Below are 20,084 nucleotides of genomic sequence, written 5' to 3'. Positions count from 1 at the left end.
TGCTACTTTCACCTGTACTTACAACAAAAAACAAAGATTTCACACACTTCTCTGGAACCATGGATGTAATGATTTATTCAGTTGTCCTTCCCTCTCCTCTTCCTTCCCTAAACTTATCAAACCAAATTAATGCTGTTTGCCTTTTTATCATAACACACAAATCCATTGGTGTTGTTGGAATCAGTTGTCTTTTTGTGTTTTTAATAAGGTATTAGTTGAAATTAATGAGTTTTTAGTAAATTTGAAATTGTAGTGTAGCCCCTTGGTAGGCCTCAGGCTCACTCAACTCGCTCGTCTACGGGGAGCAGCCTTCGGCCCTGTCACACTGGGTAATCAAGTTTGTGTGGATGCCGTGTGATGTACCCCACCCGCCAAATAACAGACAATACACCATATGCGATTAAATGATTACAATTTATAGATCTTACTGGAACTATATAATTAATAGAGATAAAATATAAAAGGAAAGTAAAAGGCGCCAAACTTATCAAAGTTCAACCACTTCGCGCACAACAATTGGCGCTCAATTAACGGAGTCTTCTTTCCACCATTCAATCCCCTCTGACCCCCTCGACCCACCACCTGGGACCAACCACGGTGGTCAACCAGACGCTCCACATGAGTCTGTCTTTGTCTCCTCTCCTCGCCGAAGACCCTGGTCCTCGAGGTCCGTCCCGTCAGCCAGCTTACAGCATCACATCCACTCTCTTTGTCCCCATCGCGCCTTCTGCGCCAAAACCCGCGCAACACAATAGCTTACAGACACACAAGAAAGAATAACATCTACCCCAATTGGTTAGCAAATGAATACAATTCTCTTTATAACCAAAACAAGCTGCTAGAGAGAGAACTTTCTCAGCAGTCAACATAACAAAGAAGCCATTTTGATTAGCCTACGCAGTAACATACGCTTATAAAAGAAGAAACCCCTTACAGTAGTTTGACTAACATAATTTGTATTTTAACGGGTATTTTTTACAATATGTGGTGATGGACTCCATCTATTGGTGGTTAAGTGATATAACAGTTATATAAGGGTTTATCACCTTTTCATTGGCTAAGTGTTAAACATGCTAGGCTGGTGTGTCTTTCAATGGCCCTTTGCTTATCTCAGGAATGTGGTTTTAACAGTATAAAAGTGTCAGTCTCTACAAAAATCGCCATCTTGTCTTTGCTTTTAATATCTTGTCTTTGTTTTTTCCCTGAGGTTCTTTCCTTTAGTTTCTTATGCTGGTGTATGTCCCTTTGTTTAAACTTTAAATAACCGATGATGAAGCAACAAGTTTTCACTTATTCCTGGACTCCTAAAAGGATCTGCGGATCAAAATTCACCAGATCCAACAGTGTTTTTAACAGTGCTCTCTCAAGTATTCATTCTCACTCAAATCTGTTGCCGTAATCCTTTCATAAGTAACCAAAAGCTCATTGCAGTATATTCCCGATTTCCAACCTCCATTTTTCTCTAACTGCTTCAATATGGTGTCATTTCTCATATTGACACTTTTTTCTGTAATTCCAGGTTTCTGCTCCTTCCAAGGGACCAAAGTGGCCTTTAACAAAGTCAAACATGGGATACTTGACCATTGTGAGTGTGATTCTTATTCCTAACCTGTCTGCAGCCTTTAATACTGTGAATTAGACTTGCTGCCCTCAATGCCTACCTCCATTCTAAATGGACAGGACTGTCTTTCCATTCTTATGTGTTTCTTCCAGAGACTCCCAAGTCAGCAGTGCTGGCAGAGTGAGGAGTTGCATGCTGTTCCATCTGATCTAGCACGGAAATAGTAAACCGGTTCTCAGCTATATATGTTCCAGTGTGCATTATTTGGGTTTAGGGGAGAACAGAGAAGACCCCATACCAGAGAAATGACTGTGGAGGGAGAATATAATTTTTATCAATGACTAAAAAGTTAAAAATTAGGGCATGAATGAACAAATTGGAAGCTACAGAATATTACGGCAAACGGAGTGTCAAGAGCAATGTACCCAGTATTTTTTTAAACAGCTGCACAACCAACTGAGCAGGAATGTTTTACATAGCCCGAAAACTGTGTAGCATTTTAAATGTTTTTGTAATATGCATATTATGAATATTTAGAATGAAACTGAAAAATCATATTTTTTATTTTATTTATTAATTGAAGAGTATAATGAAATACAGTACAAGAAAATCTTTCACATTTCATAAACTTTTCTCATTTGTCTTTAGTACAAACTTATCATCTACAGAGTCCAGATTAAATTTCACATCCAGATGAAAGATATGTATTAATTCTCATTAGATCATCCACCTTATCTCTCCCAGCCTGACATATACATCCACCAGTCCTACCCTCAAACCTAATCCTAAGGTCCAAGGGGGCACACACCCCCACTAACTCGAGGCGGTTCCACCTCCAGTGTGTTCTTTGGATTTATGTTTCATTGAATTCATAAAACCGAAGCCACATTCACAGTCAGCACTAGAACCAACAATGTCAACAAGAATTACCAGTTCTTCAAATTCTTTGATTCTAAGCGTATAGTTCAACATATCAATCAACATCTTAATTGAATTCTGGAGGTGGAGTGGAGTAATGACAGCGCCAAACGGCAACCCCTTTGCTTGCATCTTCAGAAACAGCTCTATTTCCATCTTTAATCTTTCTTTTTCCCTTTCAGGGAAAACTCCCTAACCTGGAGTTACCATAGAGGGAGTACAAAGAAGGTTCACCAGATTGATTCCTGGGATAGCAGGATTTTCATATGATGAAAGACTGGATCGACTAGGCTTATACTCTCTGGAATTTAGAAGATTGAGGGGGGATCTGATTGAAACGTATAAAATCCTAAAGGGATTGGACAGGCTAGATGCAGGAAGATTGTTCCCGATGTTGGGGAAGTCCAGAACGAGGGGCCACAGTTTGAGGATAAAGGCGAAGCCTTTTAGGACCGGGATTAGGAAAAACTTCTTCACACAGAGAGTGGTGAATCTGTGGAATTCTCTGCCACAGGAAACAGTTGAGGCCACTTCATTGGCTATATTTAAGAGGGAGTTAGATATGGCCCTTGTGGCTAATGGGATCAGGGAGTATGGAGGGAAGGCTGGTACAGGGTTCTGAGTTGGATGATCAGCCATGATCATACTGAATGGCGGTGCAGGCTCGAAGGGCCAAATGGCCTACTCCTGCACCTATTTTCTATGTTTCTATGTTTCTACACACTGACTTCAGTTCTTTGCAGGAGTGGGACCTGCTCTCTGGGTTTCACAACTGGCCATTGTTCACACTAAAAGTACGGCTCGGATTTGGAAGCCTAGGATCTCAGGGCTCTAGAGACAGGTGGATCAAGGGTTGGTGTCACAGCAGGAGACCAGTGTGTCACCGGGGGAATCGAAATATCTATGGCTATGTGCCTGGAGACTCGGGACCTTTGAGATCCTCAGGCACAGAGCTCGAAAGAAGCAACATAACGGACTTTTAACATTGCAAACCAGCGAGTTGTTGGTTATGTCTCCCCGCTCGCAGGGAAAACGGAGACACCTCCTTCTCCCTTATTAGGGAGAAAGAGAGAGCCTGTGGTATGTCGTACACCGGGTGAAACGTGAAGTCTTTGGGGTAACTGCAAGTCTGTGTCTTTGCTATTGCTTTGCTCACACTTGAGTGCCCGGTGGCGGTGCTGATGCTTTTTTTGGGCCAGTGGGGGGGATTGGGGATTGGGGATTGTTGCTTGCCGCTGCTTACACATGGGAGGGAGGGGAGCTGGGGGGGGGGAACTTTGGGGTTCTAACATAACTGTCGTTCATTCTTTGGGGCACTCTGTTTTTGTGGATGTTTGCAAAGAGAAAGCATTTCAGGATGTATATTGTATACATTTCTCTGACGTTAAATTGGACCTTTGAACTAGTCTTAACTCCCTCAGTGGGCAGTGGTTTATTAATAATAAGCTGCCAACTTCCATTCTGTATTTATTGTTACAACTTGAAACACTGACAATGTAAATACATTGAAGCTCTAAAATGTATCAAAGATGTAGTACATTAATTATTTAGAAATTTATAGATTATATTCATGAATACATAATTACAGGGTATTTGACAATTTAACAAAGATTTATAGAGGCACAATTTTGAAATTATATTAGCACAAGTTCAAAATTATATAAAAGAAAATTCTTGCTGTGTTGTGCACTATGGTGCAGGAACATTTCGGTTACTGCCCGGCTGTGCACCCACACAGCTAACAGGGAAGTGGAAAAGTACCTCTATTAGTATGTTTTCAAGTGATATTCCTCAGTTATCTGGAACAGTGCAATTAGTCTAGATCCTTACTAACAGTCAAACAAATGATTAAGATTTAAATGAAAGATTTGTATTGCAGTACCTCCTTTCATGACCAGAACCTTCAAACGTGGTTCATTCTCACTGCAATATAGTTATTGTTTTCATGTTGAAAACAACACAGCTAATTTGCACAAATCCTGACAAATTGCAATGTGATAACAATCAGAAAAACAGTTTTTGAAATCTAGATTGAGGGATAAACATTGGGCTAGGTTCTACAGATAATGTTCCTGGTGTTCTTTTGGATCTTTTATGCCCACCTGAAAGAACAGATATGTTTTACATCTTAGAGCAGCACTTCCTACAGCTCACCACTTCCTTGTTACTAAGCTGTCAGTCAAGATTTCAGATCCCAATCAGGCTGAGATCAGAAGATAATGCAGCAGTGATGTGGGATTTGCCCGTCTGTGGTCTTCCCATTGATTCAAGGGGTGATAGACTCTACATCTGAACTGTGTAAACTGAATCAGGACCTTCTGACAGAGGCAAAAGTGTACCAACAGAGCCTCACGGAATCTGAAATTAACTGAGAGGCAGGCGATAAGGAGGATATTGAGCCACTACTCTATTTGGTATCCTGAAAAGGAATCCACTGGGGTAGGGAACATGTCTGCTGCTGTACAGGCTAAATGCGTGGCATAGCAATGGTCAATGTGCGTATGACCATGAACTTATACATCTGAAATATGATTCCCCTGAAGTCAGTGGTCTGAATTCCACTGCTGAAGACACTTTGAATGTATCACAGCACTCAATGATTTTCTTCAGGAGATTGTTCCGTGAGACGATCCTTTGCCTGGCATAGTCTTTGTCCTAGTTTTAGATGATAGCATCTATGCTCCCGTCTCAGGCACTCTGAGAAGGTTCTTGCAGTAACACATCAACCAACTAGACCAGAATGCTCTTCCAGATTTCATCTTGGCATTCTCCAACCTGATGGCGTGAACATCAATTTCTTTAACTTTCCTCTGTGCCTCCTCCCACCCTTTTTCCTCATTCTGGTGACTATTTCACTCCCTCTCTTCTCCTACCCCACCCTCATGACCTGCTCATCACCTCCCACTGGTTCTCTACCTCCTTCCTTTTGTTCCATGGCCTGCTGCCTCTCCTATCAGATTCCTTCTTTTTCAGCCCTTTATCTCTTTCATCTATCGCTTCTCACATCATTCCACTTCACCTCCCTCCCCCATCCACCTATCCTCCCCCTCACCGGGATTTACCTATCACCTAACAGCTTGCACTCCTCCCCCTCCCCCCACCTTTTAATTCTGATTTACACTATTTAGTTTTTATTGTCTCCATTCCAGAAGCAAGATCACAGCATCTCCAGTCATCGGACTACAGTACTTATGCGTTCAGAGGTTCAGTTACAAACCATGGAAGCAGGCAAGATCTACTAAGGTGATTCCAGGGGTTAAGTTGTTTTCAAATATGTCATTAGACAAGAAAAGCTGAGTTAGTTAATCTAGGAACAGAGAAGACGATGAAGGAATCTGATAGAATGATTTAAAGTCATGTGGATGAAAGGATGCGCCTTAACACTAAACTTCTGAAAGTTAATGGTTCTTCAACAGATTATCCTTGCTACGTGACACCATCTGACAAATCAGTCAGTTATTAGTTGTATAGTAAATGCTGAAATTCATTACTAAACAAATGGCAACAATATGACTACCGCAGCTGAAATGGATTTAGGAATGGGAAATCATATTAATAATGTTTTAGGCTGTGGCGAGCATAATAGATGGATGAAAGACAGCTGAGGTGATAGATTTGACACAAAGGGCTTTGCTAAGGGACACACAAGAGGAAGGCATTACTAAACAAGATTGAGCATATGGTACCAGGGATAGAAGACTATTCTCAATCTGAATCAATGAGTTGATAAGTCTGTACCCAAGTTTGCAGATCATACCAAGCTAGGCTGTACTCTGAGCTATGGAGAGGATTCAAAGAGCTTCAAGAGCCTTAGAAAACTAAGTGAAGAGAAGAACAATGGCAAGGCAAGATGGAATATAATGAGGAATAACATGAGAATGTATACTTTGCTATAAAAAATAAGTAAAGTTTTTTTTTATGGTGAGAAACTGGGAAATGTTGATGTTCAAAGAATCAGGATTTCTTTGTATACAAGTCATTGATAACAGCTAGAGATGTTCAGGAGCATTTAAACTAATTTGGCAGGAGGATGGGAACTGGAGTGATAGGGTTGAAAATGGGGTAGTTGGTTTACAAACAGTAGCAGTGCATAGTGAGACAGCTAGTAAGGAGAGGCTGATGTTAGGGCAAAATTGCAGTCAAGGGAATGAATTGCAATGTAAAACAGGGAAAAGGTTACAAACCAATGAAGCAGGCAAGATCTACAATGATGATTCCAGGGGTAAGGAGTCTTTAAATACAGTGGCATGCAAAAGTTTGAGCACCCCGGTCAAAATTTCTGTTTCTGTGAATAACTAAGCGAGTAAAAGATGAACTGATTTCCAAAAGGCATAAAGTTAAAGATGACACATTTCTTTAATATTTTAAGCAAGATTACTTTTTTATTTCCATCGTTTACAGTTTCAAAATAACAAGAAAGGAAAAGGGCCCGAAGCAAAAGTTTGGGCACCCTGCATGGTCAGTACTTAGTAACACCCCCTTTGGCAAGTATCACAGCTTGTAAATACTTACTTTTTTTTTGGTAATTTATTTTTTATTGGAGTTCATCATCAAACAAACATTTCCATAAGATGTATTTCAGATATTGTACATATATCATATATATATATATCATATAATCATATTTGCCACAAATCTCCACATAATATTTATCTGAGGTATACACCTATAGAAAAGAGAGGAAAGAAAGAACAAGCAAAAGGAGAAAACTATATACAAGTAGGGAGTGATCTTATTTTTACAACATGTTCATTGATTTGTGAGAATAAAATCAGGCCTATGAGGTGTTATGTAGCTGAACCATTTTTCCCAGTATGAATCAAATTGTTCCAACTTATGATTAACAGATGCTGTTATCCTCTCCATTTTGTAAATGTCCATTGTAATTTCCATCCATGCGCTTAAAGTTGGGCTCTCCTGTGATAACCATTTCCTGGTAAGGGTCTGTTTACCAGCCACCAGCAGTGCATTCATTAAATATTTATCTCTTTTCAACCATTCTTGAGGTATATACCCAAAATATATGGTCTTACTCTCTCAGGGTATTTCACATTTAAAAATGTCTTGTAAGGCATTATGTATCCCACTCCAATAGTCTTTGATAACTGGGCAATCCCAGAAAATATGATAATGGTTTGTATTTTGACTGCCACAATTTCTCCAGCAAACAGGGAGGTTACTATTATTACGGGATTTCTGAGAGGGTGTAATAAAATATCTTATCAAGTTTTTCCATCCAAACTCCCTCCATTTCTGTGAACTGGTACACTTCCATTGATACCTCCATATTATTGTCCAGTCGTCCTCAGATATTATTATCCCTCCTTCCTTCTCCCATTTTCTATTAATGTATGGGGTCAAATGTGTTTTAAGATTTGACAAACCCTTATACACGCTTGAAATTATTCTACTACTGTTGTCTGAATTATATGCTTTTCTAAATAGCTCTATCAAACATGTACTTGCCTTGGTTACATTTTTAACCCTCCTATTAACATACTGTTGCATCTGCAGATACCGATAAAAGTCTTGTTTTTCTAATAAGTGTTTCTCTTTAAGCATTTCAAAACTGAACAGTGTTCCTTCTTTCATTATATTGCAAAGAACTGTTATTAGATTAGATTAGATTATGAGGACACACAGTTCTCTTTTATTGTCATTTAGTAATGCATGCATTAAGAAATGATACAATGTTCCTCCAGTATATCACAGAAACACAAGCCAGACGAAGACTGAAAAACTGACAAAAACCACATAATTATAACATACAGTTACAACAGTGCAAGCAATACTGTAATTTGATAGAAGAACAGACCATGGGCACTGTAAAAAAAAGTCTCAAAGTCTCTTGAAAGTCCCAACATCTCACACAGACGGTAGAAAGAAGAAAACTCTCCCTGCCATGAGCTTCCAGCGCCGCAAACTTGCTGATGCAGCATCCTGGAAGCACCCGACCACAGCTGACTCTTGAGTCTGTCCGAAAACTTCAAGCCTCCGACCAGCCCTCCGACACTGAGCACCGAGCACCATCTCTGCCGAGTGCTTTGACCCCAGCCCCGGCTGCCAGCAACAGGCAAAGCCGAGGATTTGGGGCCTTCCCCTCCGGAGATTCTCAATCGGACAGTAGCAGCGGCAGCGAACCAGGCATTTCAGAAGTTTCTCCAGATGTTCCTCCGTGCTTCTCACGTCTGTCTCTATCAAATCAGAATTGTGCACGGCATCCTACTTACAAATACGATATCATTTCACCGGCGAGGCTGCACGCGCTGCGTCGCGCCGCCATCTTCTCCTCCTTCCTTTAGCTGTCCAGTCCTTAAATCTAGCATCCAGTTTATTCGGCGTAAAATCCAAATCATATGCATACCATTTAAGAATTGCAATATCTCCTTCTAGTTTATATTCTTTTATAATAGTTTTCCACATTTTAAGAGTCCATTTCACTGATGGATTATCAATAGTATTTATGTACCTTTGTAGGTTGTTATCAGCCAAAATTGCCTGTATGGGGATGGGAAGTATCCCCTCCTCAATGTTTTTCCATTGAGCATCATATGATGGGTTGCACCAGCATATCACAGCTCTCAACTGTGCTGCAAAATAATAATCTCTGAGAGAAGGTAGGCCCCATCCCCCCTTTTCCTTGGCTAATTGCAAAGTTTTGAGACAAACTCTAGGCCTTTTACCTTGCCATATATTTCTGGATAACATTTTGTTACATTCATTGAATTGATTGTTACATTCAAAATTGATTGGAATGCGACACTAGCATCAATGATGGCAGAGTGGCAATGCCTGGAAATCCTGGGAGCAATTCGGAAGGCAGAGGATAGATACATCCCAAAGAAAAAGTAGTATTCTAAAAGCAAGATAACACAAATATGGCTGATAAGTCAAAGCCAACATAAATGCCAAAGAAAGGGTATATAATAGAGCAAAATTTATTTGGAAGTTAGAGGATTGGGAAGCTTTTAAAAACCAACAGAAGGCAACTAAAAAGTTATAAAGAAGGAAAAGATGGAATACAAAGCTAGGAGAGCCAATAATATTAAAGAGGATACTGAAAGTTTCTTTAGATATATAAAGTGTAAAGAGGGTCGAGAGTAAATATTGGACCACTGGAAAATGATGCTAGAGAGGTAGTAGAACCACAAACACGAGAAAATATGCCAATGCTAGAAATCCAAGCAACATGCACAAAATGCTGGGGCAACTCAATAGGCCAGGCAGCATCTATGGAAAAGAGGACAGTTGACATTTTGGGCCGATACCTTTCACCTGGAATGGAGAAAAAGTTGAGGTCATGGTAAGAAGGCGGGGGTAGGGGAAGAAGTATGAGGTTGCAGGTGATAGGTGAAATCGGGAGGGGGAGGGGTGAAGGTGATGGGTAGGTAAAGTGAGAGAGGGAAACGGGAGTAGAGGAATGGTGAAATTGCCAGAAGTTCAAGAAATTGATGTTCATGCCATCAGGTTAGAGGCTACCCAAAAGGAATACAAGGTGTTATCTATAAAAATATAATTGAAATTCCACTTCCCATTCCAACATGTCAGTCCATGGCTTCCTCTACTGCTGTGATGGAAGCCAGACTTAGGTTGGGGGAGCAACACCCTATATTCTGTTTGGCTAGCCTCCAACCTCATGGCATGCACATCGATTTCTGCCCCCCCTCCCCCGTCACTGTTCCCATTTCCCTCCCTCACCTCATCTCCTTACCTACCCATTATCTCCCTCTGGCGCCTCTCCTCCTTTTCTTCCATGGTCTTCTACTCTACCCGATCAGACTCCCCCCTCTCTAGCCCTGTAACTGTTTCACCCATCAACTTCCCAGCTCCTTACTTCACCCCACCCCTCTTCCAGTCTTCACCTATCACCTACCACCTTGTACTTCTTCATCCATCCCCTCACCCTCTTACTCTGATTTCTCATCTCTTTAACGTTCCCGATGAAGGGTCTCAGCCCGAAATGCTGACTGTTTACCCTTTTCTGCAGGTGCTGCCAGGTCTGCTGCATTCCTCCAGCAAGTTATGTATATTGCCTGGAGAGGTAGTAATGAGGGACAAGAAAATGGCAAATGAAATGAATAAGCAATTTGCATCAGTCTTCACTACAGGAGATACTAACAGTATGCTGGAAGTTTAAGAGTGTCAGGGGAGAGAAGTGAGTGAAGTTGCCATTACGAGGGAGAAAGTGCCTGGAAAACTGAAAGGTCTGAAGGTAGTTAAGTCACCTTCACTATATGGTCTGCACACCAGAATTCTGAAAAAGGTGACTGAAGAGATTGTGGAGTCCTAAGTAATGATCTTTCAAGAATCAATATATTCTGGCATGGTTCCTGAGAACTGGCAAATTTCAAATGTCACTCCACTCTTCAAGAGGAGAGATAGCCAGGAGGAAACTATAGGCCAGTTAGTCTGACCTCAGTGGTTGGGAAGATGATGGAGTCGATTATTAATGTTGTGGTTTCAGGGTGCATGATAAAATAAGCTGTAGTCAGTATGGTTTCCTTAAAGGAAAATGTTGCCTGACAGATCTGTTGAAACTGAAGAGATAGTAAGGAGGATAGACAAAGGAGAATTGGTGGATGTTGTGTACTTGAATTTTCTGAAGGCCTTTGACAAGGTGCCACACATGAGGCTTCTGGACAAGTTAACAGCCATGATATTACAGGATACTAGCACGGATTGAGCATTGGCTGATTGGCAGGGAGTGAAGAGTGGGAATAAAGGAAGCCTTTTCTGGTTGGCTGCCGGTGACTAGTCATGTTCCACGGGGGTCTGTGTTGGGACCACTTCATTTTAGAGTATTTAATCAATAATTTGAATGATGGAATTGATGCCTTTGTGCCTAACTTTGCAAATGATACGAAGATAAGTGGACGGGCAGGTAGTGTTGAGGATACCGAGAGGCTGCAGAAGAACTTGGACGAGGAGAATGCACAAAGAAGTGGCAGATGGAATACAGTGTCAGGAAGTGTATGGTCACGTACTTTGGTAGAAGATATAAATGGAGAGAATATTCAAAAATCTGAAGTGCAAAGAGGCTTGGGTATCCTCGTGCAGGATTTCCTAAAGGTTAATTTGCACATTGAGTTGGGGTGGGGAAGGCAAATGCAATGTTAACATTCATTTTGAAAGGACTGGAATATAAAAACAAGGATGTAATGTTGAGGCACTGGTGAGGCCTCACTTGGAGTACTGTGAGCAATTTTGGGCCCCTAATCTCAGAAAACTTGTGCTGACATTGAAGAGGGTTCAAAGGAGGTTCGCGAAAATGATTCTGGGATTGAACTGTTTATCATATGAAGAGCATTTGATGGCTCAGGGTCTGTACTCACTGGAATTTATAAGAATGAAGGGGCATCTTATTGAAACCTATTGAATGTTGAAAGATCTCGACATAGTGGATATGGAGAGGACACAGCCTCAGAATGGAGGGACGTCCATTTAGAACAGAGATGAGGAGGAATTCATTGCCATGGGGATAGGGGGCTGTGGAGACAAAGTCATTGGATATATTTAAAGCAGATGGATTCTCAATTAGTCAGGGCATGAAAGGGTATGGAGAGAAGGCAGGAGATTGGGGCTGAGTTGGAAATGGATCAGCCATGATGAAATGACTCGATGGCCTAATTCTGCCGTTATATCTTATGGTCTTATGAACAATAAGCCTGCAAGTATAAAAACCTTTATTGAAAGAGAATTTGAATTCAAGAGCTCCAAACTCCTAGACCTAAGACTCAGCACCTCACTTTGCAACTAGATCCTTGACCGCCTGACCAACAGACCGCAATCAGTAAGAATAAACAGCAACGGGCCGGCTGGTGGTGCAATGACATCAGTGCCGGACTCTGGAACAGAGGTTCCTGGGTTCGAACCCAGTCGGGTCTGCTCCCGAGTACGCTTTCCATCTGTGCCAGGTTGAGTGTCGAGATCGCAACTTGACCTTGTAAAATAAAGGGAAAAATGCTGCGAAATGTCTGTGTGGGGAGTGGCGCACCACACAGTCTCTCTCTCGCTCCGCGCCTTGTAAAGGCATGAAAAAGACATCGCCCCACCAACATCGCACGCGCACAGACGCAACACACGCATGCGCCAAAAAAAAAGAATAAATAGCAACAGCTCAGCCACAATTGTCCTCAACACTGGTGCCCACAAGGCTATGTTCTCAGACCGTACTTTTTTCTCTATCCACTTGTGACTGTGTGACCAGGGTCTGTTCTAGCTCCATCTACAAGTTTGTAGGTGACACCACCATAGTAGGCTGGATCTCAAATAATAATGTGATGGAGTACAGGAAGGCGATAAAGAGCCCAGTGTCATGGTGTCATGAAAACAATTCTTCCCTCAGTGTCAGCAAACAATAGTGCTTGTCATTGAATTCTGGAAGCAGGATGGGCCACATGTCCCTGCACGTTTCAATGGTACTGAAGTGGAGATGGTTCAGAGCTTCAAGTTCCTGGGCATAAACATCACCTGTAGCTTATACTGGTGCATCCACGTGGACACCACTGCCAAGAAAGCACACCAGCACCTCTACTTGCTCAGAAGGCTAAGGAAATTTGGCATGTGAAATGTATGTCACCTTCCTCACAAACCACTGACAAAGACATGAGAGTATGACCACTATCTACTGCCGGTGGTAACTTGCTTTCCAGCCTTTTGTCCTTCCTCATAAAACACAGGAAACCACAACACAAAATACATTATCCAACAGGAGAACAGTACCTTATGCAGGTCCTCTGGTTTTATTGCCAGGGCCAAGATGTCTTCTCCATTTAATACATCATCCTCTTCTGGTTCCTCTGTAATTGGAATAATCTCTTCAACTTCCTTTTTCTCTTTCTTCTTTTCTACTAATCACAAATTAACAAGTTATAACAACATTATCCTATAAAAATACACTTTGATTTTCATTCTTAAGACATGAATGAAATTTCAGATATAGCACAGTTAAGTGCCAAGTAAAAGTCCCTTTATTCTGTCCTACCGGAGTCCCAGATCAGGTAATGCATGGTTCTGATACAGTTCTGTTAAATCATTTCATGACACCCATGACAAGCATCAGAGATTTACAGAATGGTTACAGTAAGAGATGAGACCTTTTAGCCTATCAGGTCTGCACCAACTCTATGATTCATGACAGTTTAAGACTGATGAAGGGTCTCAGTCCAACATGTCCATTATTCATTTCCACCCATAGATTTTAGCATCGTAAACCAGCAAGTTGTTTCTTATGTCTCCCCTCTCGCTGTGAAATGGAGACATCTCTTTCTCCCTTATTAGGGAGAGAGAGAGAGCCTGTGGTATGTCAAATACCAGGTGAAATGCATAGTCTTTGGAGTACTGCAAGTCTGTGTCTTTGCTCTAGCTTTTGCTGCACGCTTGAGTGCTCGGTGGTGGGTGCCGATGCTTTTTTTGCTGGTGGGGGGAGGGGGGATCGTTGCTTGTTACCGCTTATGCGCGGGAGAGAGGGGACTTTGGGGTTCTAACATTTAACTGTCATCCATTCTTTGGGGCACTCCTCTGTTTTCGTTACTGGTTGCAAAGAAAAAGCATTTCAGGATGATTGTATACATTTCTCTGACATTAAATGTACCTTTGAAACCTTTGAGATACTGTCCGATCTGCTGAGTTGCTCTGGTGTTTTGTGTGAGTTGTTTTCAAGTAGTTATTCAGTTTCCTTTTCAATGCCTCCACTCGAAGACTGCTTCGTGCAATGCAGTCAAGGCTCAATTTAAAACAACTATTATCCTCCTCATTACTCTTGGCTTTTCTGCCAATCATCTTAATTCAACATCTCTTCTGCCAATGGTACCAGCTTGCCAAATCTACTCTATAGCCTCTATGATTTAAATAAAGCTTTACCAGATCTCCTTATAACCTTCTCTGTTTCTGGACTAACTTGGCTTCTCCAGTATAAAGATTTCTCACCTTCTCCAGAGCCTTGTGACTGAACCGTGCTCTATAAAGATTCACCGTGACTTCCTTGCTCTTGTACTCTGTATCAATTTATAAAACCCAGGAAATAGGAAGGATGTCAAGGCTTTGGAGAGTGTACAGAAGAGGTTTACCAAGATTAGAGGGCATGTACTATGCGGGAAATTGGAGAGGTGGGGAGAGATCTGGTAGAGGTTTAGAAGATGATGAAAGGGATAGATAGATTAGACAGACAGTATCATTTTCTAGGGGTTGAAATGTTTAATACCAAAGGACATGGATTAAAGATGAGAAGGGTTAAGTTCAAAGGAGGTGTTACACAAAGAGTGGTGGACACCTGTAAGGCACTATCTGGGGTGGTGGCAAAAGCAGATACATTAGGGACTTCGATGAGACATTTCTATAAGCACATGAATGGGAGTAAAATGGAAGTATATGGACAATGTGTAATTGGTTCGACATAACATTGTGAGCCACAGGGCCTGTTCCTGAGCTGTTCTCTTCCCAGCCATCTTTGAGATGTGGGAGGAAGCTGGAGCACCCAGGGAAGGCCCACGGGGTGGCGGGGGGAATGTGCCACCTTCACATGAACAAGACAAGAGGTCAGAATTGAACGCAGGTCACTGGCTGCCGCAGTTCTAATAGCTATGCTAATGCTCTGCTCCACAAATAACACCACTCTCTCAAGGATGTTGCCAGTTGAGGAACTGAGCTGTCAAGAAAGGTTGAACAGGTGAGGACTTTATTCCCTAGAATGTAGAAGATTGCGAGGAGATTTGATTGGGGTGTACAAAATTAACATGGGTATAGATAGTGAAACACCCTGGTTTCCTTGGCTGCCTAAGCCTAGGGAAGTGAACCTCTGACCTGTCAAACTAGTGAGGCCCCCCCATGCCCTGTTTGTGCAGATGCTGTGTAGTTTTCTACCCTGTTACAAATTGGTGTCACAAAATAACGAACACTACACTGCATATGATTAAAGGAATAATATTTATGAATTTTAACTTAACTAAAGGGTTAGTAAAGAATAACAAAAAGGGCCCATTCTAATTAAACAGTCAAATGTGTACAAGTTAGAGCTCATCTTGAACTTCTATGTCACTCACACACTGGGCCCTCGGTCAGCGTGAACACCCACCCACCTTCTGAACGTCGCTGGCAATCCATCTCGAACAAACAGGTCTCCCACCAGATCGTATGCTACGACTGGTTCTCCCCAGCATCTTCTCTCTCCATCTCCCGCCAAACAAAAGAAACCCAAGCCCAACCTCATTGTCCCTCACCAAGTAAACCTCCTGCTGATTGAATGGCACACATTCCACATCATCCCTGATCTTCAACAGTAACCCAAACAAGCTGAAAACAAGCAGCTCTTGCAGAACGGCCGAAATGAAATACATACAGCATAACAATAAAAATATGAAGCAGGGCAATACAATAGGGTGATTGCAAGCAGGCTTTTTTCTACTGAATTTCCAGCATCTGCAGAATTCCTGTTGTTTTTGCTTTTTTCTACTGAGGTTGGCTGAGACTAGAACTAGACGTCATGGGTTAAGGGTGAAAGGTGAAATGTCTTTACAAAAATATTTGTTTATTTATTGACATACAGTGCAAAGTAGGCTCTCCCGGTGCTACCCAGCAATCCTCCAATTTAATGCAAGCCTAATCACGGGAAAATTTACAGCGACCAAATAACCTACCAACTGGTATGTCCTTGAAATATGGGAGGAAACCCATGTGGTCACAAGGAGAAAATACAAACTCCTAATGGTACTGTAAAGCGCTGTGCTAACCACTATGCTAAGTGTCACCCCACATTTAAAGGGAACTTCTTCACTTAGAGAGTGGTGAGAGTGTGGAATGAGTTTCCAGTGGAAAGGGTGGATACAGATTCAATTTCCACATTTAACAGAATTTTGGGTAAGTATATATATGGGAGAGGTATGCCGGTACAGGCCAATGGGACTAAGCAGAAATATAGTTAGGCATGGACTAGATGGGCCAAAGGGCTAGTTTATGTGCTATAGTATTCTGATTCAATGACTCTATCCTTGTTTCTTTAACCACACACCCCTGTGAAGTTCCATAATACACACTGCCCAGTCTGAGAAACAACATTTCATTACAGTTCTATTTCTTAGTTCTCTCTCCATGCTGCTACTGCCCCTTTCGTTCCATAGCCTTTATCAGATTGCTTGATTACACTGTCTGCTGTAAACTCCTCCTTAGTAAAAGGGCAAAGGATCGAAAGGGAGATGATCAGTAGGTAAGAGAAAATAAGTTATGGAGTAGAGAAACAGGAGGAGGGCTATGGGAGTCCTCCAGTTTGTGTGTACTATTGCAATACAGAATGTTCTCTTTCACCTATCAGTCAACACACCGTTGTGTGTCCTCCAGTTTGTGTGTACTATTGCAATACAGAATGTTCTCTTTCACGTATCAGTCAACACACCGTTGTGTGTCCTCCAGTTTGTGTGTACTATTGCAATACAGAATGTTCCCTTTCACATACCGGTCAACACCCCATTGATCCTTTTGCCACTTTCCTACACTAAGGGGTAATTTATAGCAGTCAATGGGATTGTTCTGTTGGGAGCTAACATGGACTCAATTGGTCAAAGAGCCTTATTCTACATTGTACGAGGTAAATAAATCTTCATGACATTTCTTTAAGGTGAGATTTTATCAAATGCCATATGGGTGTCCACATACAGTAAGTAACTTCAATATTTCCCTCATCAACCTTCTCCACTGATTTATCCAAAAAATTATCAGGCAGAGTAGACATAATTTGCCTTTAACAAATACATGTTGACTTTCTCTAATAAATGCCCGATGACTACTAATTCTGTCTCTGATTATTAATTCTAGAACTGATTCAGTGTGTATGGAAGTCAGAAACTGGAAGATTAGATTTATTTGTCACAAGTAAATTGAAATATACAGTGAAAATAAATCAGCGAGTTGTTATGACTCCCCTGTCACTTATTAGGGAGAGAGAGCCTGTGGTATGTCAAATTACCAGGTGAGCGAGTAGTCTTTGGGGTACTGCAAGTCTGTGTCTTTATTGATGCTTTGCTGCAAGCTTGAGTGCTTGGTGGGGGCGTCGATGCTTTTTTGATGGTGGGGGGTGGTCGTTGCTTTGCTGCTGCTTATGCATGGTTGGGGGGAGCTGGTGCGGGCTTTGGGGTTCGAAGATTTAACTGTCATTCATTCTTTGGGGCCCTCTATTTTCATGGATGGTTGTGAAGAAAAAGAATTTCAGGATGTATATTGTATACATTACTCCGACATTAAATGTACCTATTGAAACCTATTGAAGTGTGTCATTTACATCAAATGAAATCGGTGAGCATTTGCAGGGTAGCCCATAAGCCACACTTCATGTGCCAACATACGAGGGGTGATTGATAAGTTTGTGGCCTAAGGTAGAAGGAGATGAGTTATACAGCTCTTGTTACATGCACATGCAGTTCAACTCTTTGAGTGATTATGCAGAAAGTTTGAAGTTAATAAAGTTAAATTGACTCCTTCTACCTTAGGTCACAAACTTATCAATCACCCCTCGTAGAATGCCCACAAGTCAATAACCTGTACATCTTTGGAAGGCAGCAATTACCCTATTGTGAGCATTCTATAACAAAAGAGTCACTTAGGAACAGACCAGGAGGCAGATTTTGGAGAGGTGCAAAAGTAACTTGGGTTATTGTCATGGGTGACTTCAACTTCCCTTATATTGCTGGCACCCCCTTAGTACAAAAGATTTAGACAGGGTGGAATTTCTTAGGTGTATCCAGGAAGGATTCCTAACAAAATATGTGGATAGGTAAACTAGAGGAGAGGCCATAATTAATTTAGTGCTAGACATTGAACCAGGTCAGGTGTCAGATCTCTCAGTTGATCAGTATTTTGACAAGATACTGGCACTGTAACATAGTGGTTAGCGACCTGGGTTCAATTCCCGCTGCTGCCTACAAGGGGTTTGTACGTTCTCCCCGTGACTGCATGGGTTTCCTCCAGGTGCTTCAGTTTCCTCACATAATCCAAAGATGTACTGGTCATTGTAAACTGTTCCTCGATTAGATGAGGATTAAATCAGAGATTGCTGAATGGTGTGGCTTGAAGGGCCTATTTTGTGCTGTATCTCAATAAATAAACAATAAATAAATAAATATGAAAGTAAGGTAGCCATTAATATTAGATTAGATTAGATTATGAGGACACGCAGTCCTCTTTTATTGTCATTTAGTAATGCATGCATTACTAAATGGCGGGAAGAGAGATAACAGCGCGCTGCATGCGTGCAGCCCTCTGGTGAAAAATGATATCGTATCCATTAAATAGGGGCCATGGACAATTCTGATTTGATGGAGACAGACGTGAAAGCACAGAGGAACGTCTGGAGAAATTTCTGAAACGCCAGTTCGTTGCTGTTGTTACTGCGCGATCGGGAATCTTCCAGAGGGAAGGTCTCAAAACCCCCGGCTTTGCCTGCTGTTGGCGACCGAGATTGAGGTCAAATCATTTGGATAGAGATGGTGTTCAGTACTCGGTGTCGGAGAGCTGATCAGAGGCTCGAAGTTTTCAGATGACTCAGAGTCGGACTGTGGTCGGGCATGGCAGGGAGAGTTTTGCTTCCTTCTCCCGTCTGCGTGAGATGTGGGACATTCGAGAGACTTTGAACTTTTTACTGTGCTCATGGACTGTTCTTCATCGAGTTATAGTATTGTTGCACTGTTGTAACTATATGTTATAATTATGTGGTTTTGTTAGTTTTTTCAGTCTTGGTCTGTCCTGTGTTTTGTGATATCACACCGGAGGAATATTGTATCATTTCTTAATGCATGCATTACTAAATGGCAATAAAAGAGGACTGCGTGCCTTCATAATCTCAAGAAATGACACAATATTCCTCCAGAATGATATCACAGAAACACAAGACAAACCGACTGAAAAACTGACAAAAACCACATAATTATAACATATAGTTACAACAGTGCAAAGCAATACTGTAATTTGATAAAGAACAGACTATGGGCATAGTATAAAAAAGTCTCAAAGTCTCTCAAAAGTCCCATCATCTCACGCAGACGGTAGAAGGGAGAAACTCTCCCTGCCATGAACCTCCGGTGCCGCAAACTTGCCGATGCAGCATCCTGGAAGCACCCGACCACAGTCCGACTCTTGAGTCCGTCCGAAAACTTCGAGCCTCCGACCAGCCCTCCGACACCGAGCACCATCTCTGCTGAGCGCTACGACCCCAGCCCCGGCAACAGGCAATAGGCAAAGCCGAGGATTTGGGGCCTTCCCCTCCGGAGATTCTCGACCGTACAGTAGCAGCGGCAGTGAAGCAGGCATTTCAGAAGTTTCTCCAGATGTTCCTCTGTGCTTCTCACGTCTGTCTCCATCAAATCAGGATTGTGCACGGTACCTACTTAACAAATATCGATATCATTTCGGAGCGGCCGCTCTGAAATATGAGATGAAACCAAGTTTTTTCTGATATATAAAGAGTAAAAAGTGAGTCTAGAGTGGACATCGACTGCTGGAAAATGATGATAGAGATGTGTAAGCAACACACATTAAAATTGCCGGTGAACGCAGCAGGCCAGGCAGCATCTATAGGAAGAGGTACAGTCAATGTTTTGGGCCGAGACCCTTCATCAGGACT

At 41.9% G+C, this 20,084-nt stretch overlaps 1 protein-coding gene across 4 annotated transcripts in view; it reads right to left on the bottom strand.

The window, feature by feature from the left end:
- The window catches only part of mycbpap (mycbp associated protein), a 163,303-nt gene that overhangs the window by 120,649 nt on the left and 22,570 nt on the right, over positions 1 to 20,084 (bottom strand). For 3 of the 4 annotated variants that reach the window (XM_063030719.1, XM_063030720.1, XM_063030718.1), the window contains exon 2: positions 13,202 to 13,326. In XM_063030719.1, the coding sequence (XP_062886789.1) occupies positions 13,202 to 13,326 (125 nt within the window). Of the gene's footprint in view, positions 1 to 13,201; positions 13,330 to 20,084 lie in introns of all 4 variants that reach the window. The other variant, XM_063030721.1, reaches the window with a different exon arrangement.

The sequence above is a fragment of the Mobula hypostoma genome, chromosome 22 (assembly GCF_963921235.1).
Source record: "Mobula hypostoma chromosome 22, sMobHyp1.1, whole genome shotgun sequence".
Taxonomy (NCBI): Eukaryota; Metazoa; Chordata; class Chondrichthyes; order Myliobatiformes; family Myliobatidae; genus Mobula; species Mobula hypostoma.
This window is presented reverse-complemented; position numbering and strand designations above follow the sequence as displayed.